Source organism: Primulina tabacum, chromosome 1, assembly GCF_025594145.1.
Source record: "Primulina tabacum isolate GXHZ01 chromosome 1, ASM2559414v2, whole genome shotgun sequence".
Lineage (NCBI taxonomy): Eukaryota > Viridiplantae > Streptophyta > Magnoliopsida > Lamiales > Gesneriaceae > Primulina > Primulina tabacum.
In genome coordinates this window covers 52,448,160-52,472,674 of record NC_134550.1, presented here as the reverse complement: position 1 = coordinate 52,472,674, position 24,515 = coordinate 52,448,160, and the positions used below count along the sequence as shown (strand labels likewise).

Sequence of the window (24,515 nt, the reverse complement as noted above, 5' to 3'; positions counted from 1 at the left end):
AGTTTCAAGAATTATTACAGAACCCTGCATCAAAATAAGGAGATGTTCTCTAATGGAGGTGTGCTATTTTGCCAAAATAGCGCAATCTTATTTCCTCTTCGCCACTCATATTTATTTTTTAAATTTTTTTGTTTTTATTTATTATAAATATTTGTATTAAGATTATAAATATTGTTTAAATAGTAATATAATATTTATTTTACTATTTTAATAATTAGATATTTAATAATAAAAATAAAAATATTTAATAAAATAAATTTATAAATAGATTTTTAAATAATTTTATTTATATTAATTGAAAATATTCAATTAATGATTTGATTTTATTATTTATAAGTAATATAATAGTAAAATATAAATTAAAATTTTAATGTAATAATACAATTTGTAAAAATACGATATAACAATTGAAAATATTAATTTTAACATAAATATAACTATTAATATATGTAAAATAAAAAGAATATTTTGAGAATAATTTTTTTGCGTAAGATTTGAAATAAATGGATTGAAGTTGGACGTTGAATTTGGTACAAAAATTCAACTATTTTAGTGCAAAACTTGCATTAAAATAAAATTAAGTATGGAAGATTGTCTCATAAAGCTAAAACATATGCAAAAGAGAAAGCATTTTAAAGATATTCATATAATTTATTGTAATAATCAAGAAATGTAGGTAACTTCCGAAATGAAGAATGTCAAATATATTATAATAATATAATATATTATAGTGGAGTGAGCATTTGTGCTTATAAAGCACGGATTCTCAACGTGGACACGAGTAAGCATGGATGCTCCACATCACTCTAATCCGTGCTTACGAAGCACGGATTAAAATAATTTTACAAAATAATTTTATTTTAAATTATTTTGAAATATTTTTTTATTTTTAAATTAATAATAAAAAAAACCCGTGAACATTTAAAATGATTTTTGATTTTTGAGCAATGATCGATAAATCTCAATCTTAATAATTATATATATGTTTAGTCTTTATCAGACCGATTCTATGAAGTTTCTTACGACTACAAAAGATGTTCTAAATTTCCTCGGCCTACATGTGTTTTTTCGGATGAAATTTTGATACAAAACATTGAACATCTAGAACAATATATGATATTTCATAACTAAATATTTTAGATCTAGCACTAATATATGATTTCAAATATTCAAACATGTATAACAAATTTTGACATTAATGACACATATTTTTCGGATGAAAATTCGGTTAAAAAATTTGAAAACTGCTATTAATATATAATATTTGAGTATTAAATATTTCATATATGACATTAATATATGATTTTTTTGTACTCAAACATGTATAAAATTTTTGGTATTAACGACACACGTTTTTTAAGATGAAAATTGGAACAAAACATTAAAAATGTAATACTAATATATGATATTTCAGTATAAACTCTTTCAGAACGGATACTAATATATGATATTTAAGAGAAAAAAAACAAGTGTAGAAAATACATATTTGTTGTTCCAATTGTGTACTCAAAATTTTATTTTTTATATCAGATCTAAAACGATTTGTTATGCAATATGATATATATGTTTCAAATTTTCAATGTTTTATACACATTCGAAAAATAATTGTGGGCTCACGAAGTGCATAAACATTTTTATGTAAATTAAAGACTGCACAAAAGTTTTGATTGACATATACTGAACACACTTTTAACTATGCTTTTGAGGATTTAAAAACAAGACTCCTATAATTTTTTCTTTAAAAATGATTTTTCCTCTTATATAAATATATATTTTTATGTTTTGAGAAATATAAAGTCATATTCTTTTACTAGAACATTGAAATTCTAGTCTGTGTACCCAAAATTTGTACAACTTTAACTACGCGTTTGATTTACCTAAAGAAAAATAGGAAACTAATATTAGAGAGTTCCATTTGGATTACTACCCGAACTTGGTCTACTGGACAACAACACGCTTGGACCTGAAAATGGGCCAAGTAAGACACTGTATTCACCCAATTCAATCTCTATATGGACTGCATCCACTTGCCTAGCCTTGTAAATGTTGTACGTTTGAATTCCGATCCAATAGTAGCCATCAAGTAAAAGGTCCAGGGATCGTCATATTACAACACCATGACACTAAAACATTTTGTACTTGAATCATGAAAGACAGTGGAGTCCAAAGCTTAAATAAATCTATCAATCTCAATTTATTATCTTACATGATATATGTTTTGATAATAAAAAATAATATTCTTTTGAAGCCGTAATATCATCTCATGTAAAATAATGATAAACTTCAACGTAAAAGAAGTAAACAAATACTAAAATGATTTTTCAAAAAATATCATAACATCATCGAACTAAAATTTATTGAATATAAAAAATCCCAAATTTGTCTCATAAAATTCAGCTAATAAATTGAATAAAAATAATTAAAACTGTTTTTATTTTCTATATTGTAAAAGATACATTCGCCCCGGATGTGTGTTTACACACATATATATTATTTACTTAAAATGATATTAAAAATAATTGGAAAAATTGGATTTTTGGTTCTATATCTATTTTTTTTAATATTATTTCAATCTCTTATATTGTCGAGTTTCAGTTTTATTCATGTATTTTTCAATTTTTTTTTGACAATTTTAACTATTTTTTTAATCATGAGTGTTAACGTGATAATATACGATCCATATTTTCAAAACCGAAACGGATCGGCCAGTTCGATTGGGAAACCGTCACTGGTCTTGCCGGACCATACTTAAAAACTATTTTAACGATCAAACAGATCAATAACTAGTGAGTTTACTATTTTTTTAAGAATTATTTTATAATTTAATTATTTCTTATATTTAAAATTTATAAAATTTTATTTTTAGTTATAAATATGATATTTAGATTTTGAAATTTATTAAAAATATTGTTTAGTATTGTTAGATCTTATTTTGTCTGTAATTTTTTTTAAATATATATACGTAATTACGTTTTATTTTGATTATATGTATGTTGTTTATATTTTAAATTTCGATATATATATATATATAAGGCGCAACTCAAACAATATCAAAATGTTTTAAGCTAGTCGTTCAAAATGGTCATCGACCCGCCCGGAAACCAAATAATAATAAAATGCAAACATACAAGATAACAACATTTGGGCAGTTTGTGGATGAGAATATCGAATAAATGTGTCCTATTTAAATTGCAAATTATGTTATATGAACAGTTGCAATCCAAGCACTAATGTTGCTGTCTGCACAGAGTTGAACAGTATGTCACGCCTCGGACTAAAACTCGCGTCTTAACGATTACACAATAGGCCTTTATAGAAATTATTTCGTATTTATTTTGTTTGGTCACAGATGTGGTAAATTAAGATATAAATATGAAACTAATTAATAAAATTAGACATCAAGATTTATGTGGAAAATCTACACACTCTCTTAATACAAGATAACAAAACATCTCACAACCTCACAAATATTATAAAACAATATACTAAAAATAAGAATGTATTGATATGAAAGAAGAATTCGAGAATACGATATTAAGAATAAGAGAATGAAGCTCTATTTATAGTACTCTTTGTCTATGAAAACCCTATATCGATGGATGAATACATTACATATTTAGTGGATGAATACATTATGTTATTTAATAAATATAGATGGAATTCAGGGATCAAAGAAGATATAGCAATGCAACTTTTCTTCGCCAAAATGCCAAGTCCCTGGAGAGAAATGCTAATAAAAGAATATGTCTATGGTAATCCAGATACTTTGGCATGAATAGCCTCTTTTCTCAAAGAAAAATTGGTAGAATGGTGTTATCTGACAGCATTATAAAAGAATTACAAATGTTTAAGGGGTATTAACAAACATACTCTTTTGTGTTGTAAGGAAAATGATCTTCCAACAATTATTGGAAATAAATCACAAAGGCAAAAAAAAAAAAAAAAACGTTTTAGAACTCATCTTTATGTTAAAAGTGGAAGAAGTTCTTGAAAACCAAAAACAATTTGGTCCAGACAAAAAGCCAAATCTTACAAATATGAGCAAAGAAGTGGACTAACAAGAAGTATGATATCATCGAGTACATCTCGAAACACAAGTTTATTCCCAAATTTCGAAATTATATCTCACAATTTTTGAAATCATAACAGATCTTGTATTTTATTCCCAAATTTCGAAATTATATCTCATAATTTTCGAAATACACATGTTTATTCTAATATCTCCTTATTTAATTTCTCAGATCTTGACCTATTTATTTATCTCAAAACTCAAAATATAGGCTTATCATCAAATTTCGAATTTCATGTATATTTGTACGCAAAGATTTAATTATCCCACACAATCTTTGATAATCTTAAATAAAAGATCTTGGATAAACCCAATACAACTTCAACTACAAGAATAAAATCTCAAATTTTAAAAACTTGCGGGTTATACAAATTGAAAGAGCATATTCAATTTCATAAAAGAAAGAAAGAGCAATCGAGGATATGACAGCTTCGAGCCTCAAGCCAGGAGGTAGATCACTTCATTGCATACTTCGTAACTCCAACAAAATGCGTTTTCAAAAAGTACTCATCCCATTGAACATTCTTTGGATCAAAATTCAACGAGTTCATACTCGTTTGCGAGGTTTTTATCGTCTTTCGCAAATTTTTAGTGTTAACGTCATCGAATCTGAAAAATAAAACATCATATAAAACCCATTATATATACTTGGAAGAGTGTGTGTGGGTGTCTATATATATATATATATATATATATATATATATATATATTTGATATGTTGTCCACTAATGTGGTCAACATTAAGGTGTCATTTACCTAGTAGATGTATATTTTTTTTTATATGTTTCATCACGTCCTATAAATTGTGAGCGGATAATCCAGATAAGATCAAGATGTGAAAATCCAAATCCCGATCGAGTGAAAGGCGGAAACAACCCATACTATTTTTCTCTCTTTCTTGTTATCTTTCTTTTTCAACGTGCAAGATACACGCATATTGGTTTCCTGATTTTTATGTTTTCTGTTTAGTTTTCCTTAGTATAAAAGTACTGTAAGTAGGTAGACTTCAACAACCACGAATAGTATTCTTCTTTGTCATTCAGTCCAACAGTGAATCATTTTTGTTTCTTTCTTTTGGACGTACGTTCTCTGGGTTTAAAGCTAACATTTGGTATCAGAGTGTCCAGTGTAAAACGTCTAAGTATTCACAACTTCACTAAAATGTAGATTATCCACCAGAATACAGCAAAAGAGAACAGCGGAGTGTCGTTTCACTATCCAATGCTGACCCCCCACAATTATGCAACATGTGCGGTAAAGACAGAGGCGATTCTTGATGCCCAAGGAGTTTGGGAGGCGGTGGAGCCGACTGAAGGAGCACGAGTGGATGGAAAAAAGGATAAGGCAGCACGAGCATACATCTTGCAGTGCGTTCCAGAAGACATCCTTCTCCAGATCGAAAAGAAGAAGACAACAAAGGATACTTGGGATAGCCTCAAGACGAGGTACCTGGGTGGTGATCGAGTCAAGAAGGCGCGTGTACAGACACTAAAGAGCGAATTTGATGCTCTTCGGATGAAGGAGACCGAGACAATTGATGAATTCGCCGCAAAACTCAGTGCAATAAACAACAAGTTTTCCACCCTTGGTGATACACTTGAAGACTCATCTCTGGTCAAGAAGCTTCTCGACTCCGTCCCTGAGAAATTCTTTCCCATCGTCGCCGGGATCGAACAGTTCTACGACCTCGAGACCATGCCATTTGAAGAAGCTATAGGGCGATTAAAAGCATATGAGGAACGAACAATGCGATTACATGGCAACATCAACGGTACCGAGGGTCAACTTTTATTCACTCATGTCGAATGGCAAGCACGACAGAAGGGGATTAATAGTGACACCTCGTTAGGAGGAAAGGGGCGTGGGTCCAGTGGCCCTGATCGTGGCAAATGGCGTGGACGAGGGCGTGGTCGAGGTCGTGGTGGGCTGCGCAAAGACAATACAAGAGGTAATAGCAGCACCAGCCGTGGTACTCGTGACAAGAGTCACATAAAGTGTTTCAATTGTGAGAAAATGGGACATTATGCATCTGAATGCCACAGCAAGCGTCGTGACGATGAAGCTTATCTCACTCGTGCCACCGATGAAGAACCAACACTTTTGATGGCCGTGACGCACACTAGGCATGAACAGCAAGATGCTATACTACTCAGCGAAGAGAGGCTATTACCGGAGATGTACCGTGGTGACAAGAATGGAGAAAATGAAGACATCTGGTACCTTGACAATGGTGCAAGCAATCACATGACTGGGCATCGCGAGAAGTTCCAAGAATTGGATGAAGCTGTCACCGGGAGGGTGAAGTTCGGCGATGGATCAACTATCCAAATCATGGGAAAAGGGACGTTTATGTTTGATTGCAAGAACGGCGATCAGAAAGTTCTCCAAGAGGTATACTACATTCCCAAACTTTGTAGTAATATTGTAAGTCTTGGACAAATGACAGAAGACGGGAACGAGGTACACATGAGAGGAGATACCATGAAGGTGTTTGACAGGAGTGGGAAGCTCTTGATATTGGTGAAGCGAACACAAAATCGCTTGTACAAGATACAATTAAAGTGTCACGCCCCAAGACGAGGGTTGGTTGACACCGACGTTGCTCTCAAATTTATATTCGAAAACAACAAGCCTCAAAAGTACAAAATTCAGAAACCAATCTTTTATTTATAATACTGAATATTCAATGTCTGATACAACTCGATTAATAATGTTTTATAGCGGAAATGTAAAACAAGAAATACAATGTCTGAATAGATGCAGCGAAAAATAAGACATAAATCAGAACTGAGAACAACGATCTTCATCACCAGCCCCAAAATTGATTATGCTCCTCTTCTTCTGACATTTCTTCAGTATTCTTATCTGAGATGAGTTTGGTGGGTGAGTGATACGGTTGTCACTCAGTAAGCAGGGGCAGGAATAACTCTCAGTTTTGAAATCCCATTTTTACAGAAACAGTAACACAATAACATATAGAACTCTTATTTCAGAACAGAAATCAGAATTCAGAAATCACATGTTTCAGAACAGAAATCAGAATTAGTAAGCACTGAGCACGTTAGTGAATTTCATGGCTAAACTGATATCAGTCCCCTATATGTTCTCTTCTTTAAGGGGTGAGGCCAGAATCAGAATCAGAATTCAGAATGTTCAGAATATATATTCCTACCATTAGTTCACTAGGTAGTTTCAGTGCTTCAAAATCATATATCAGAAATCAAACATACAGAAACTGAGCTTTAAAACAGAATTTATCAAACGGATATCAAGATATTTATATATAAGCCCGCTTACTGTAATTTGCTTAAAGAATTTCAGTTGAAGTCTGGAAATCTGTTTGCCTCGCTACTGGATTTTACAGCTTCGAAAAAATGCACTCTCTTAGCTCTAATTTCAAGTGATAACTCAAGATTTTGGTAACATCAATTTCAGAGATTGAGAGTGCTATTTACAGGCCAAATTCTGACTGTTAGCCTTCCAATTAATGACCATAATATGCCATTAATAGCCTTTATTCCATGTTAAATACTTCAGTTACAAGTTCTGAGCAGAACCAGTAGCTATCTGCTGGAATCTCGCTACTGAACTCTTCTGCTGCTGGATTTTGTCTGCTGGAAAATACCATCTTCAGAAATCTAAGTTGCTGTTGGAATTGTTAGCTTCTGCTGAAATTTGCTAGCTACTGCTGGAATTTCAGGTTCTCACATAAAGACATTCAAGCAGATTTGTATCCTAACAAGCCTAGATGACCCAGCATGGTTATGGCATGCGAGACTCGGCCATGTCAACTTCTATGACTTGAAGCTCTTGGGGGAGAAGAAAATGACAGTTGGTGTGCCATTGCTAACCCAGCCAAACAAGTTATGTGAGGGGTGTGTGATAGCCAAGCATCCAAGGTTGACGTTCCCGTACCAGACAAAATACAGAGCAGAGAAGCCACTGGAACTCCTTCATGCTGATATTTGTGGGCCAATCTCACCATGTACACTCGGTGGTAATAAGTATTTTCTTTTAATTGTTGATGATTTCACTAGGTGGATGTGGGTGTATGTACTGGCAGCAAAAAACGATGCTTTCATGACATTCAAGAAGTTCAAGTCTTTGACAGAGAACAAGACTGAGTACAAGATCAAAACACTCCGGACGGATCGCGGTGGCGAGTTCCTATCCATTGAGTTCACCCGTTTCTGTGAAGACGAAGGGATTGACAGGCACCTCACAGCTCCCTACACACCGCAACAGAATGGTGTTGTAGAACGCCGTAACCGCACAGTGATGGCCATGGCAAGATCTCTACTCAAAAGCATGCATGTACCTGCAAAATTCTGGGGAAAGTCGTCTCCCAACTAAGGCACTGGGAGAGCGCACACCATTTGAAGCGTGGGTGGGAAGAAAGCCTCACCTCGCACATCTCAAGAAACTTGACGACAGAAGCTCGCCCATGGTATATTTGGGTGTAGAGGAAGGTTGCAAAGCTCACCGTCTATTTGACCCAAGCCATAGCAAGTTGCAAGTAAGTAGAGATGTCATCTTTCAAGAAAATCTCAAATGGTCATGGAATGCAGGAGTTAGTAATGAAGGGCCGTCGTCGGAGTTCATCATGTTGGATGCATTCTATTCTGATGAATCGATTGATGATGCAGACGCTGAAGATGTCACACCACCAGCGGAAGAAATGTTATGTTCACCTATACTTCCGTCAAATACTCATGAGGCTACTTCGCCCCAGGTGACAATCAACCCTGAGTCCCAAGAAAGACCTATCCGTTTTTGGTCAATCGATAATATTTATGCCAATACTGAGGAAGTGGTTGCTATCGATGAAGAAGAGAGTGAGGTGATGATGGTGGTGTCTGAGGAACCAACCTGTTACCAAGAAGCTGTAATCAAAACCTACTGGTACGAAGCAATGAAGGAAGAGTTGAAATCCATTGAAAAAAATAACACCTGGACCCTAACTGAGCTCCCATCAGGCCACAAACCCATCGGCCTAAAGTGGATATTCAAACTAAAGAAAGATTCAGATGGGCAGGTCGTTAAGCACAAAGCAAGGTTGGTGGCTAAAGGTTATGTACAAAAGCAAGGCATCGATTTCGAAGAGGTATTTGCACCTGTAGCTAGACTTGACTCTATCCGAGTCATTCTTGCACTTGCTGCAAATCAAAGTTGGGAGGTACACCATCTAGATGTGAATTTTGCGTTTCTTAATGGTGAGTTAGAAGAAGAAGTATATGTTACCCAACCAGAGGGGTTTGAAGTACAAAACCAGAAGCATAAGGTGTATAGGCTGTCAAAGGCCCTCTATGGATTACGCCAAGCTTCACGAGCTTGGAACATTCGATTGGATAAGAGCCTAAAAGAGCTAGGCTTCAGGAAATGTACTCAAGAACAGGTAGTGTACATAAGAAGTAAAGGAGAAGCAAGGGTGATTGTTGGAGTGTATGTTGATGATATAATTGTAACAGGAAGAAGCGTCGAAGAAATCAACAAGTTCAAGCAGCAAATGATGACAGAATTTGAAATGAGTGACTTGAGTCTTCTCTCCTATTACTTAGGTTTTGAGGTGGAACAACAAAAAGGTCGAACATTACTTAAACAATCAGCCTATGCTAAGAAAATCTTGTCCCAGTTCAAGATGGCAGATTGCAATGCCTCGAACTATCCGATGGAGCCCAAGACGCAGCTGCACAAAGACTTGGAAGGAACTCCAGTTGATGCCACAGAATTTAGACGTATCATTGGTTGTCTCAGATACTTATTACACACACGACCAGACATCTCATACGCAGTAGGAATGGCAAGTAGATACATGGACATGCCTACAATAATGCATCACAAGGTGGTTAAGCAAATTCTCAGGTATTTGAGAGGCACAATCCATTTTGGACTTACTTATGTGAAGGGACCCCAGAAATTTGGTATATTCGGCTATTCGGATAGTGACTTAGCTGGTGATCGCGATGGGAGAAAAAGCACCAGTGGAATGGCTTTCTACTTTAATGAAAACTAAGTGTCCTGGAACTCACAGAAGCAGAAGACGGTGACACTTTCATCTTGTGAAGTTGAGTTCATGGCAGCAACAGATGCGGCCTGCCAAGCTCTGTGGTTAAGGAGTCTTGCTTGTGAGTTAACCGATATAGAGCCAAAGCCAGTAACTTTATTTGTTGATAACAAATCTGCCATAGCTCTCATGAAGAACCCAGTATTTCATGGTCATAGTAAGCACATAGATACAAGGTTTCATTTTATCAGAGAATGTGTTGAGAAGGGGCAGATTGTGGTAGAGTTTGTCAACACTAGAGAACAACGGGCTGATTCATTGACCAAAGCACTGTCAGGAGTGAAGTTAGCTTCCATGCGTCAGCTACTCGGAGTCCGTGATTTGGAGCCAAGTCAGGATTAGGGGGAGTAATGTGAGCAGATAATCCAAATAAGATCAAGATGTGAAAATCCAAATCCCGATCGAGTGAAAGGCGGAAACAACCCATACTATTTTTCTCTCTTTCTTGTTATCTTTCTGTTTTCAACGTGCGAGATACACGCATATTGGTTTCCTGATTTTTATGCTTTCTGTTTAGTTTTCCTTAGTATAAAAGTACTGTAAGTAGGTAGACTTCAACAACCACGAATAGTATTCTTCTTTGTCATTTAGTCTAACAGTGAATCCTTTTTGTTTCTTTCTTTTGGATGTACGTTCTCTGGGTTTAAAGCTAACATAAATGAGTGTCATCTCAGCAGTGAGCACGGTTGGTTGACAACATATCTAAATTATATATGTGTGTGTGCGTGCACAAGTAAAAAGAATAATCAAGGGTTCAAGAAAACCTACATTCCTTGGAAGAATATGTAAGGTTTGTAGAGCTCTGCCAGACGCATAACATGACTGATTCGTCGTTTGGCACTGGTGTATGCACTTTCAAAGTGGTTGCAACATATCATATTCACAAATTGCAATCCCTGCAAGATCAAATATATAAATAAATAACATACAAAATAAATTGAATAAATTATAAGTATTCACAGATAAGATCCATTAGTGTATAATGCCATCTAGCTATCATGTGTTGATCAATAATTGCAAGACATAGGAGTGTTTATGTTTGTTCATTTCGCATATATGGGTAAACAATAAAAAAAATCGAAAACAACTGGTAATATTCAAAAGACAAAATCATGAATTTTTTTTATATATATCGTGTATGGGGTTTACAAGATTTCAAACTCCAGATATATCTCATTTTTGGGACACATGATGTCACTGTTGGTGAAATCGTGAAATTACCTTGACAAACGGCAAGTAATGAGTTGCAATGTATCTGTGAAAGCTTGCCATGGTATTTAATGTCGTAGGTTGGCCTACTTTTATAGGTTTTCCTCTGCCATCCAACAATGGATTCTCAATAAAAAACCGATACATTAGCCACTTTATGTCTGCAAATTTTAGAGGATTACAGTTCTAAGAACCAATATGATATATGGATAATCTTGATTCATCACTATTTGGACGTGATGCGGCTGCTACTGCTATTGTTGCAACCATACAATTTACCACCATGTCTCCTGGTATCTGTTCAATTTTCAAAATTTTGCGTGTTTCAGTTCCCATGAAATCGAACTATCAAAATCTTAAATGCAAAAAAATTAACATTAGAACTTAATTCATCATAAAATCAGTCAAAACTTTGTAAACTCATGTAGTTCTTGTGAACAGATCAATCTGATTCAAACTTAATGTCGGACATGGTTGACATAATATAGAAATTGGTAATATGACATTGACCATTGCTGACATTTTCAATGTTATGCTAGAGCTATGAGGATAAAAATGTTTTAAAACATAAGTCACATGACCATGACCTAATTTTGAACAATTGAAGAATAAAAACAATAAAATAGATCAATTAGATGATATTTTGGAAAATTTCCCGTTTATATGTACAATTAATAAATTAGTACTTCTGTTAACAAAAAAAGTTACTTTCGAATTTTCAGATATAATGTTCAAAATTAGAAAAATAACACGTCAGATATACAGGTAGACCAACTTACAATGTCTACTGTTGACTCGGGATCACCTACGAAAATTTTCAATTTCCCTTTTCCGTAGGCAACAAAGATGCTGTCCAAAGTTCTGTTATCACCCAATTAACAATTAAAAAATTTCGAATTATTTGTAAACTAATCATAAAAATAAAAGCTTAGATTGTGTTGGACGAATGATGAAGCAATTTCAACGTTCAAATCCATCGATCCGAACGCAACCTCATATAAATCACTACCTGAAACCTTCAATCCAACCAGAGAAAGGCTCTGTAATAGTGCTAGTTATTATAGTGGGACGTAGTATAATAAGATTGGCCTCTCCCTTGAAATTCTCCAAAACCATCTCCCCCATTGCCTTCGTGAACACGTACGTGTTTGGCCATCCATGTAGCATTGCTCTGATTAATTCAACTATCCCAAAGTTTATATTCATCAAAACCTTTATAAATACATATAAGAAATATTGGTTACAACCTTTCAGTGCCTAAATCCTTCATAGCCCTTGTAATTTCTTTTTCTGTTGCATTCTGTGTTTGAAGTTCTCTCAACCTTTCCTTCGCTATCTTCGTCTCCGTGTTAATGTCTAAATACGAGATCTTAGCTCCATCAAGGGTATCTCCCTTACGAAATGCTCTCTCTGGTATGAGTCCAACACCATTGCCGTGTACATATGCTGTTGATCAAACAAAAGGCGAGGTGTTTACGAAAATTGTTAATATGAGTTGTTATATATATATATATATATGTATATATATATATGATTGTTTGAATGGGATTATACCAACCTGTTGATACGTGAAGGAGCACCTTTAATTTGGCACATTTCTTGGAGAAATTCAAGACATGCAATGCACCAAGCGTATTTATTTTAAACGAAGCGTCATATCTGCATGCAAATGTTGTATAAATTAGTTAATAAAAAGAATTAACATTTCTTTTCGTGCAATCAATGTACTAAAATATTGTTTAATAATAATAATAAAAGATATCTCTTACCTTTCATCAAAGTTAGTAGTGGCAGCTGAGTTAACAACAATATCGATTTCTTTCCACATCTCTTCAAGTAAATTTGAATCTTTCACACCCAAATTTTCGAAAGTAATATCTCCTGCCACCACTCTAACTTTTTGCGACAAAAAAGAATTGAAATTTTCCCCATAATTTCCTTTCAGAACCCTGAACAAATCTTTCGATATAACCTGCACAAAATTATGAAAACAGTGGTCGTAGACCGAAATCAATGACAGGCAGCAGTGGGGAATTTTCCGCAATGGATGATAGAGTGGTGGAAACGCTACTTTCTTCTATATTTTGGATCTCAGTTCTATGGAACAATATGTTACTGCTGAAACAAGGAAGAATTGAAAACTGTATGTTATTTTCTTGTGTATAAAATGTATCGGCCGTTAATTGCGTACCTCATGATTGAAACGGAGCATGGCAGAGTTTGTATCTTGAGCCCTCAAAAGAACATAAAACTTCTTTACATTTGGCTGAACTCGAAGTATCTTCTCAATGAAAACTTCAAATAATATATATATGAACCAATTAAGCACATTAACGTAGCTAGAAATGTGTAATTTTATGTGTTTACTTCTTAATTCAGTGCTCTAAATTCAAGTGATTAAGTAAATATCCTCAAGTATACGTGAAAATCATGCAAATTTAAGAACAAAATCAAATACAGACATAGGATGGCCAAAAATTTATACTAAAATTTCAAATTTTGTTGTATATAATTAATAAAGGGTGATGCGAGAAGATAGTTAAGAAAGTAGTACTCTTAGCAAGAAAGCCAGTGGCACCGGTGACAAGAATACAACTGTTCTCCAAGAACTGAAGAATGCTGCCCAACTCCATCGCACCAATATAATGAAACTTCAGCAAGAGTGGGAAAAAAATTGAGAAAGTCACTGCTTTTCTAAGGATATTTATAGAGCTCTCATGTGCAAAACACACACACATGTTTTTTTTTCTTTTTTATTATATAAATTTATGGTCTTGGTTCACTAACTTGCATTTTTCAATCATTTTTCAGCAGAGTACTGACGTAACATCAAGCACGTCAGCAATATCTGTTGCCACATGATTTATAATTTTATACGACATATCATCAGTATCCAGTGTAACATTAATATTTCTATGAAAAAAGATTAAAAACGAAAAAAATATAAATTAGTGAACCAGTAGAAGACCAAAAGTTAAAAAAGAAACCTACAATTTACCGGACAAAACATGAAAGTTTCCACCTCTATATATAACCAGTGGAGTAACAAATTGTGATAATTTAAAATAAATGGACAAGGATATACAGGTTTTTATTTATTTAATAAAAATCTATTTTGATAAATTTATTACCCAACTATATCATATATATTACTAAAACCAATATTATTTTACATATAATACTCGAATTAATAGTAAATAAAGCTTACATTACTCATAAAAATTAATATTATCTACTTATTTGATGCATACTTTTGTCCCTTGCCATGTGATCCCACATGTTTTGTCCAACTGGCATTTATTGCATCAGATTAATTTGGACTTTGACAGGATTACCATCATTAACTGGGATGAGAACTATATTATTAAACTAAAGTTAACATCTACAACACGTGTATGCAAATCTATTCTTTTCGTCTAAATTATATTTGTTTTATTAAAAAAAATTCGATTCTCTCAAATAAATAGTCTAATATATAATTATTATATATAATTGCTGTAGGGGTCTATTTTGCAGTCACGCAGACAGATGCTCGGGCTCGAGGCGTGAGAATGATATTAGAACCGGTCACGAGCAATAAACACCAGGAAATAAGTGCTATTAGTGGCAACGTGCAACGTGCATGGGAGCCACCTCTTGAACCTGCAGGGCAAAATGGTATATGACGGAAGTCACCTCTTGAACCTGTTGGAGCCACCTTTAGATTCTCGACACTGGTGGATCGAGGGGTTATGCTGCGATGAGGACCTTACGTTCTGAAGGAGTGCTGATTATGATACATCTTGTCTCACATGGTAAAAATTTTAAAAAAAAATTAAAAAAAGTTTATAATAAGCTACAATGGAATTCTATAGCAACTTGAGTTAATCATTTTCGTAAAGCTAGTACGGTACGAAGTAGTTGCTATAAGGGCTCATTGTGCAGTCACGCAAACTCGGGCCTGGGTGACTGCACAATAAGCTCCTATATCAACTATTTCGTATTCGTCATTATTTTACGAAAATGATTAACTCAATTTACTATAAAAAAATTTATTGTAACTCATTATAAACTAATTTTTAATTTTTAATAAGTAGGACAAAAGATATCACACTTTGAATTTGACCTAATATTGTACTTGTATCTCCCCATCAAATCAGAGCCAAGTAAACAGAATAAGATACGTGTTTGGAAGCAAATATATATAATATTGTACATGCAAATATAAACATCTGTATATGATTTAAGTGCACGTAAGGTTTACGCGGTGGATTTAATGTTGACTGCCAATTTCTTAATACGTGATTAGTTCTCGATCTACATCCTCTGTCTTTTCCCTTTTTTTAAAAAAATCTCATATCAATCAAATTAAATTATTAAATTAGAATTACAGTACTATTACTCTTTTGTTTGATATATATTCATTAATTACTAAAAAACAAAATTTTAATATGCGTGAATTCTTTTAATCAATTTATTTTATCATAGCTTTTGTCTAAGTGGTTTTCTTTTAATCGAGTTATTTCTCTCAAGACACGCATTGCATGGTGTAATATAATATATATAAATATTATATGTTGTTTATATATAATATATTTTATTTTTAAAATGATTTGTTTAGTTATGATTTTCGGGACAAAATTGAAAAGAAATTTTATATGATATGTCGCTCTCTCGTATTTTATAATAACTAATAATGCGTAAACATTGCGTGTTTATAAAGTTATTTTTTTAATATTAATTATTGTTGGATTTAAATTAATATATAAATTATAAATAAATTTTATTGAAAATATTTATAATTATTTTTGTTCTAATTTGTAAAATTATTTTGTGTGTGTGTGTGTATATATATATAATTATTTCAATAAAACTTATTTATAATCTATATATTAGTTTATATATAGATTATAAATATATAAACTAATATATAGATTATAAATAATTTTTATATATAAACTAATATATACATTATAAATAAGTTTTATTGAAAATATTTATAATTATTTTTGTTCTAATTTGTAAATATATATGTATTTTTATATGTATTTTGTTCAATAAAACGCATTTTCAAAACTATGCAAGAATATAAATGTCCAATATTTAGGTACATAGGTATTTAATGTGTAAAAGCATTTAGGTACCTAATTGCCAAACATATATATACACAAGTGTATCGATTCACACACATATACATGTACAATATTTTTTATAATTTATTTAGTTTATATTTAAATGAGGATCAAAACGTAATTATAAAAAATATTGATGAACTACACTGCAATTTTGATATATAAATTAAAAAATAAATAGAAAAAAGAGATAAAATTTCCACCAACGTACCAATAAGAATTTTAACTTTAATGATATTAACAATTAATAGATATAATACAGTTTTTTTATTATAATAAATATTAAAAATATGTAGCATGTGCTTTTGAATCGACATGTAACAGTACTTTGATGTTTACCGGTACATAGGTATTTAATGTTTGATAGTGGTGTTTGTTTCCAATATAGTACGGGACAGGCGACTTGTTTCTTAAAGAGTAATTTTAGTCAAAGTAACAACATTGTTTATTAACCCCTTTTTTTTTTAAAAAAAAACATTGTTTATTAGGTAAAAACTTGTCTTAAACAGTCTCACAAGTCATATTTTATGAGACAGATATCTTATTTGGGTCATCCATAAATTTTTTTTACTTTTTATGCTAAAAATATTATTTTTTATTGTGAATATCGGTAGGGTTAACCCGTCTCACAGATAAAGATTCGTGAGACTGTCTCACAAGAGACCTACTATATTTATTAACCCAAAATATACAACCAAAACTGTTATTTTATACAAGTTAAACAAAAAAAAGTTGTATCTTATGTATTTTATAAGAAATTTATTGACGTAAAACCCACAAATCAAACATCATACAACTACTGAAATATCTATATCTATCAATTTTTCATCACGGACCTTCATATCGAAGATCGTTCGATTATCTTATATAACGTATCAAACAGTAGTTTTTACATTATGTTATCACTCATGGTTCATCTAACAAGTATAATTTTCGATTTCCAAGCTACGATATCAGAAAATGCACAAGGCCAAAAACAAGCAGATTGATTCAGTAAAACTATAAACAACTATAGTGCTCATTTTTTTACAGCTCCCCCAATGTCACATCCTTCGTCACACACCCATAATCCGATCCAGCTTGGGGACAAACTGTCACGCCCCGAAACTCGGGATTTGACACCGGCGTCGTTTAACAATCACACAATTGAAAACAACCAGCCCTATAGCATAGTATAACCGAAAGCCAGTTTATTAATCATAATTTCTCAAAACAAAGTCTTTACAACTGAAATAAATTAAAACTGCGGAAACTTCTTACATGAAATTTAAATTACTAAAAATTCGAGAATCTCTATACTAGCCAATCTCGAAATTAATAAAATCACCAGCCCCAAAATTGTTCGGATTCCTCTTCCCCCACATGTTCTTCGGATTTATCCGGAGAAAGGTTGTAAGGAGTGAGTGATATGGTCGTCACTCAGCAAGTGGGGGCCGTTCGAGTACAAAAAAACAACATGCAATTTTCGAAAATATACATACCATGCAACATAATTCATACCACGTACGCATCATTAACCCGACACTGAGATTCATCTACTTTCAATGGTTTACTGATATCAGTCCCTAATTTTTACTCCTCTAAGGGGACGAGGCCGTATAGCGGTTATCTCCCCCACCGCGTAAGGGTACGTATGATTGGGATTCCCACCCATATCGAGTTGAATTCTCACAGTGCCAAAACATTTACATCATGCCAAAAACATCGTAACCAGAAGGGTGTAGAAGAAGAATTGTACTCGCCCGAATTTTTGACAAAAACCGAAAATACATGCACCGAAATTCAATAATTTAAAAATAGCTCACTTACCTTAAGTTCTTGATGAAAATAAACGTGAACGGCTAGGGTTTACTGCACTGGAATTTTCAAAATTCCTGTTCCGGTGGCTGGACGGCGGCAGCGCTTCGCTGTACTTGAAAATCCTAGGGACACTAGAGGAGAGTCTCGAAATTTGAAAGAGAATTATGGTGTAATTTTCGAGCTATAGGGCCCTCATATTTATAGGGGTTGGTTGCTATCGGAATCGAGTGATATCGTTTAAATCTGACTCAAATCTTTTATCTCGAATCGTGATCTATCTATCCGTGATTTGGGTGATAACCGAATTCCAAATCTTCCATCCCTTAAGATTTCGAAATTTGGATAGTATATATGTACACTGATTAATTAGAATTCTAGTGGTTTTATTATCTCATGCTTGATCTTTTATCCCGGTATCTCCATCTCAACTCAAATCTTAGATATTTTATCTGCTAATTTTTCGAAATTCCTTGATTAAATTCCTGGATGGAAATAGATTTATTCCTCCCAAAATTTAAAATTGCACGATAAATAATACCAATTAAATTTCGAGCTTCAAAATTCTGCACATGATAAAATTATCTACACGGCTTAGATAACCTCAAAAGAAATCTTATATTCTGAATAATAATATCAACATCCAAGATTACATCATCCTAGTATAATCAAATTATTAATCTGATAAGATCACGATTGAACAAAATCCTGGGTTTTACATCCCTCCCTCCTTAAGAGAAGTTTCGTCCTCGAAACTTGGGTTGAATTGATCTAAGAAGAGGTACGGGTATTGGTCCCTCATCCTTTCTTCTAGCTCCCACGTGGCTTCTCTTTCCGTGTGGTTAGACCATTGCACCTTGACGTAGGGAATGATTCGTCGTCTTAGTACCTGGTCCGTGGTGTCCACGATTCTAATGGGAACTTCTTCTTACTTTAGCTCTTCTCCCAAGTTGCTTTCGATCATGAGCGGTTCTGCTTCCAACACGTGGCTTGGGTCCGGGATATATTTCCGTAGTTGGGACACGTGGAATACGTTGTGAATTCTAGACATTCTTGGTGGCAGTGCCAATCTGTATGCTAGCGTGCCCACTTTCTCCAAAATCTCAAAGGGTCCCACATAACGAGGGTTTAGCTTCCCAGCTTTACTGAATCGGACAACTTCCTTCATAGGCGATACTTTTACGTAGGCCTTCTCGCCAACGTTGAATTCTACTGGCCTTCTTTTCAGGTTTGCCCAACTCTTTTGTCGATCTTGAGCTGCCCAACTCTTTTGTCGATCTTGAGCCGCCTTGAGTTTCTCTCGGACTACTGTAACCTTGTCTATTATTATCTGTACGAGCTCGGGTCCTACTATTGCATTTTCTCCCACTTCATCCCAATACAAGGGTGATCGGCATTTCCTTCCATAGAGAGCTTCGTATGGAGCCATCCTAATACTGCTGTGATAGCTGTTATTATAAGCAAACTCGATCAACGGTAGATGATTGCTCCAATTGCTACTGAATTCTAGGGCACATGCTCGCAGCATGTCTTCCAGGGTTTGAATTGTTCTTTCGGTTTGACCATCGGTTTGAGGGTGATAGGCCGTACTAAGAGTAACTTTTGTTCCCATGGCCCCCTGAAAGCTTTTCCAAAAACGTGAGACGAACCTTGGGTCTCTGTCAGACAGGATGCTCACTGGTACTCCATGAAGTCGTACAATGTTGTCCATATACAGTGTAGCTAACTTGTCCAGATTGTAGTTCATACAGACGGGTAGGAAGTGTGCAGATTTTGTAAGTCTATCTACAATTACCCATATTTCGTCTTGACCTTGCCTCGACTTTGGTAACCCTACAACAAAGTCCATGGAGATATGTTCCCATTTCCACTCTAGTATCTCCAAAGGTTGCAATAATCCTCCAGGTCGCTGGTGCTCTGCTTTGACCTGTTGCCACACATGGCATTTGGCAACAAATTCTGCCACGTCTCTTTTCATTCATTCCACCAAAAATTCTTCTTAAGGTCTCTGTACATTTTTGTACTCCCTGGATGGACTGAAAATTTGGATTTGTGTGCTTTTGACAGCATTTCTTGGCGAAGGTTATCACTGTCTGGTACACACAGTCGTCTTTTCATCCATATGACTCCCTTGTCATCAATCTTGAGACTTCCCGCTTTCGACTTGTCCCTTAAGTTTCTTTAGCTCGGGGTCCCGGTCCTGATTTAACTTGACGGTCTCCTGCAGACATGGCCGAGCGGAGAGTGAAGCTAGAGTGATCTTGCCTCCATTTTTCCTACTCAGGGCATCAGGCCACTTTGTTCGCTTTACCTGGATGGTAACTTATAGTCAAGTCGTAGTCCTTCAGTGGTTCGATTCACCGCCTTTGCCTCATGTTTAGTTCTTTTTGGGTGAACAAGTACTTGAGGCTCTGGTGATCTGTGAAAATCTCACACTTGGCACCATAGAGATAGTGCCTCCAAATTTTCAAAGCAAAGACAATTGCTGCTAACTCCAGATCATGCGTAGGGTAGTTCTGCTCATGCGTTTTCAACTGCCTTGATGCGTAGGTGATCACTCTTCCCTCTTGCATGAGTACGCATCCCAGACCTTCCTTAGAAGCGTCACTGTAGAAGGTGAGTTCCTTATCCTCAGTCGGTAAGATTAGTACTGGCGTGGATGCGAGATTTTCTTTTAGTGTCTGAAAATTTTTCTCGCAACCTTCGTCCCAGACGAACTTAGAATTCTTCTGAGTGAGTTTAGTCAGTGGTATGGCAATTGAAGAAAAACCTTCGACGAACTTCCTGTAATAACCTGTCAATCCAAGAAAGCTCCTGATATCTGTGAAGTTTTTAGGCTTTGGCCATTCTGTAATTGCCTCAACTTTCTTGGGGTCCACTGATACTCCTGCTTCAGAGATCACATGTCCTAAAAAGGATACACTATTTAGCCAGAACTCACATTTCTTAAACTTAGCGTAGAGTTCCTTCTCTCTCAGAGTCTGAAGTGTAAGGCGGAGGTGTTCTTCATGCTCTTTCTCGTTGGAAGAATAGACGAGGATGTCGTCAATAAACAATACTATGAATCGGTCCAGGAATGGTTTGAATACTTTGTTCATAAGGTCCATGAAGGCTGCAGGCGCATTGGTCAGCCCAAAAGGCATCAATGTGAACTCATAATGCCCATATCTTGTTCGAAAAGCTGTTTTGGGGATATCTTCAGCCCTGACCTTCAGTTGGTGGTATCCAGTCCTCAGATCCAGTTTAGAAAAGACCGCAGATCCCTTAAGCTGATCGAACAGGTCGTCTATTCTCGAGAGAGGGTACCTGTTCTTGATAATGATATTGTTCAATTCTCTATAGTCGATGCACAATCTCATACTCCCATCTTTTTTCTTTACAAAGAGTACTGGTGCTCCCCATGGGGACACACTTGGTCGAACTTGCTTTTTATCTAGAAATTCTTGGAGTTGTTCCTTTAACTCTTTGAGTTCAGCTGGCGCCATCCTGTAAGGTGCTTTCGAAATAGGTACTGCACCAGGAGCCAGATTAATTTCGAACTCAACTTCACGGTCCGGGACTATCCCTGGGAGTTCTTCTGGAAAAACATCCGGGAACTCACATACTACTGGGATGTCTTCTATCTTCAGTTCGACTTCTCCTTGCACTTCACTAACCATTGCTAATTAGATATCTTCTCTGGACTTCATGGCCTTCCATGCTTGGGAAGCGTAAAGGAGTGATTTTCGTTCCTTGGATTCACCATGATACACGATCTCTTCCTGATTTGGGGTTCGGAGCTTCACTCTTTTCCCTTTACAGTCCACTAATGCATTGTTTCAGGCTAACCAATCCATTCCTAGAATGATGTCAAAGTCGGCCATAACTAATTGTATCAAGTCTGCATTGAATGTCAGATTACCGATACTGATTAAACAGTCCCTGTGAATCTCGTGAGTTTCGATGGCCTTACTTGTAGGTGTGGCTATTCGAAAAGGTTCAGTTAGTAGCTCGAGCTTAAGTCCTAGTTTCCTAGCAAGTCTCTTAGACATAAAGGAATGCGTAGCACCACAATCAAATAACGCATAAGCAGGCACTTGCTGAATAAATATGGTACCTGACACGACTTCATTGGCGTCTTCGGCCTCTTCTTGAGTCATAGCAAAGACCCTGGCATTAGGCTTGCCTTCCTTTGGCTTGTTGGGGTTAGCTCTAGTAATTTGCCCAGTTCCCTTGTTGGGCCCGGCTGCTTGGTCAGCAGTAGGACATTCGGCAATTCGGTGTCCTGCTTTCCCACATCCGAAGCATACACCACTATTTCTTCGCCACTCTCCTGTGTGTCTGAAATGGCATGTCGGGCACGGCTTGGGTCCTTGATAGTTGGCCGCTGAGGGTTGCCCTGAAGAAGGTCCGCTTGATTGATTGGGTTTCCTGAACTTCTGACCTCCCTGCGAAGACTGACCGATATGAGGACGCTTGTTCTTATTCTCTCCCTCTCTTCGACGGATATCAGTTTCAGCTCGGATAGTTGCGCCCATAAGATCTAAAAAATTGGAGGGCTGATAAACTGCTAAGGCCGACTGGATTCGGCTGTTCAACCCCTTCTTGAAATGGTGCAGCTTCAAAACTTCATCCCCCATGATTGCCGGAGCATACGATCCAAGGACATTGAACTGAGAAGTGTACTCCACTACTGACATATCTGGAGCCTGAGTGAGATTCTCAAACTCACTTAACTTATGTAGTCTAACTTATGCCGGGTAGTACTGTTTCAGAAATGTCTCTCGGAAGATTCGCCATGTGATTGGTCCAGCAGCGGTCATGGCTGGCGAGACTGCTTCCCACCATTTAGCTGCTCTGTCTTCCAGAAAAGGCACGATCACATCCACTTTGAGTGCATCGGGAACCTACAATAGCCTCAATTGAGTCTCGACACTCTTTAGCCAACTATGGCCAACTTCAGGATCGGCGTCCCCTCTGAATGTCGGACACCTGTTCTTGCAGAGAGACTCGTAATGAAATTTGACTCCGTTCAGTGGTGGAGGTGGTTGTGGCTGATTGGCGTTCGGGTTTCCCAACCCTTGCAGTGTTGTCGCCACAATGGTGGCTATGGCCATAAGATCAGCTCGGCTTAAGTTGGCTGCAGGCGGGGGTCCATTTCCCTGCCCATTCTCCTGTTCGCCTTCACGGTCGGTATTAGCATAACGCGGGTTGTGGTTCTGTCTTGGGGGTCTGCCGGCCATTTCCTATAATTTCAAGTTCTAAGAATTTGTTGTACGAGTAGTATTCATGCAATAGATCGTGCAGAAGTAAATTGAAATCAATGTAACAAATAAAATATTTTATTGATTTCTCAAGCAGAAAAATAAATGAACATGACCAATCTAAATGAAATAAAAGTCGTACTGAATAAAATAGCAATAATGGAAAGATAAACTCCTAGAACAAAATCACTAAAACATCCTAATGTAATCCTCTATCTCTCCATCTCCGACGGCTGCAATATGCTCCTCAATCTCTATAGGTTCTTCCGCTTCCGGCTCCTCATCCGGCTCTCCTTCCTGCAGTAGCTCTACCATATGAGTGAGCTGGGCATTCTCTGTATTAAGCTGGGCCACCTGTGTCTTCCACCCCTGAACATCTGCCTCTACCTCGTCCAATAGATCTATGGTCATCTGGTGGCGCTGTTCGTACTCCCTCTTATTCTGCTTGATCTTGTTCTTCAGCGTTTCACCCTGTTGAGTCAGTTGATGGTTCACCTTAGCAATGCAGCTTATAGCTTCACTTAAACTTTCCAATCTCTTTTTGCTCCTAGCATTCTGGTGCTTTTCTTCCTCCAACTCTTTTTGGTACCGGTCGATATCTTCTTGCAGCTTTTTCTCTCGAGATAGGCCATGCTCTATGCCATCTCTCAAATCCATGTTATCTCCTCTTACCAACTCTCCTTGATAGATCGCCTTATTGAGTTGGACCCTGATGTACTCCTTTTCCGTGGTTAGAGTCTGAATTTTTTGTCTATTCTCGCCTAATCGGGCTCGAAGTCGCTTAATCAGGCGCGACTGATTGTCAAAGGCAAGCTGCTTCATACGGATGGCAGCTTGGGCACGGGTACGGAATCTCGGGGGACTTGATGGGGCCATTTCCTGAAATAAAAAAAGGAAATGTTTAGAACATCATAAATATGACAAAACAAAATATCAGGATAGAGTAGGGTACTGAAAATTAAAAATTTCGAAAATTTCCAAAAATGGAAAGTTTTTAGATAGACATATGGATTCGAAGCATA

The 24,515-nt window shown here is 35.9% G+C and overlaps 1 protein-coding gene across 1 annotated transcript; it reads right to left on the bottom strand.

Moving 5' to 3' along the window:
* Positions 1-4,569: 4,569 nt before the first annotated feature.
* On the bottom strand, positions 4,570-14,051 carry LOC142548358 (putative fatty acyl-CoA reductase 4). Its single transcript, XM_075656659.1, has 10 exons — positions 13,897-14,051; positions 13,534-13,637; positions 13,112-13,314; positions 12,901-13,001; positions 12,590-12,788; positions 12,352-12,513; positions 12,122-12,203; positions 11,355-11,639; positions 10,902-11,029; positions 4,570-4,678 (listed from the first exon to the last, which is right to left on the bottom strand). Exons 1-8 carry the CDS (start codon positions 13,973-13,975, stop codon positions 11,529-11,531), a joined length of 1,041 nt encoding a protein of 346 aa, XP_075512774.1. The 5' UTR covers positions 13,976-14,051; the 3' UTR covers positions 4,570-4,678; positions 10,902-11,029; positions 11,355-11,528.
* Positions 14,052-24,515: the final 10,464 nt, after the last annotated feature.

Coding starts and splice junctions, on each gene's coding strand:
- LOC142548358 (XM_075656659.1), bottom strand. CDS start 13,975: ATGGAGTTGGGCAGCATTCTTCAGTTCTTGGAGAACAGTTGTATTCTT. Junction 12,789..12,900: donor GCTCCTTCACGTATCAACAG/GTTGGTATAATC, acceptor TTTGATCAACAG/CATATGTACACGGCAATGGT. Junction 12,204..12,351: donor GGTTGGATTGAAGGTTTCAG/GTAGTGATTTAT, acceptor GGGTGATAACAG/AACTTTGGACAGCATCTTTG.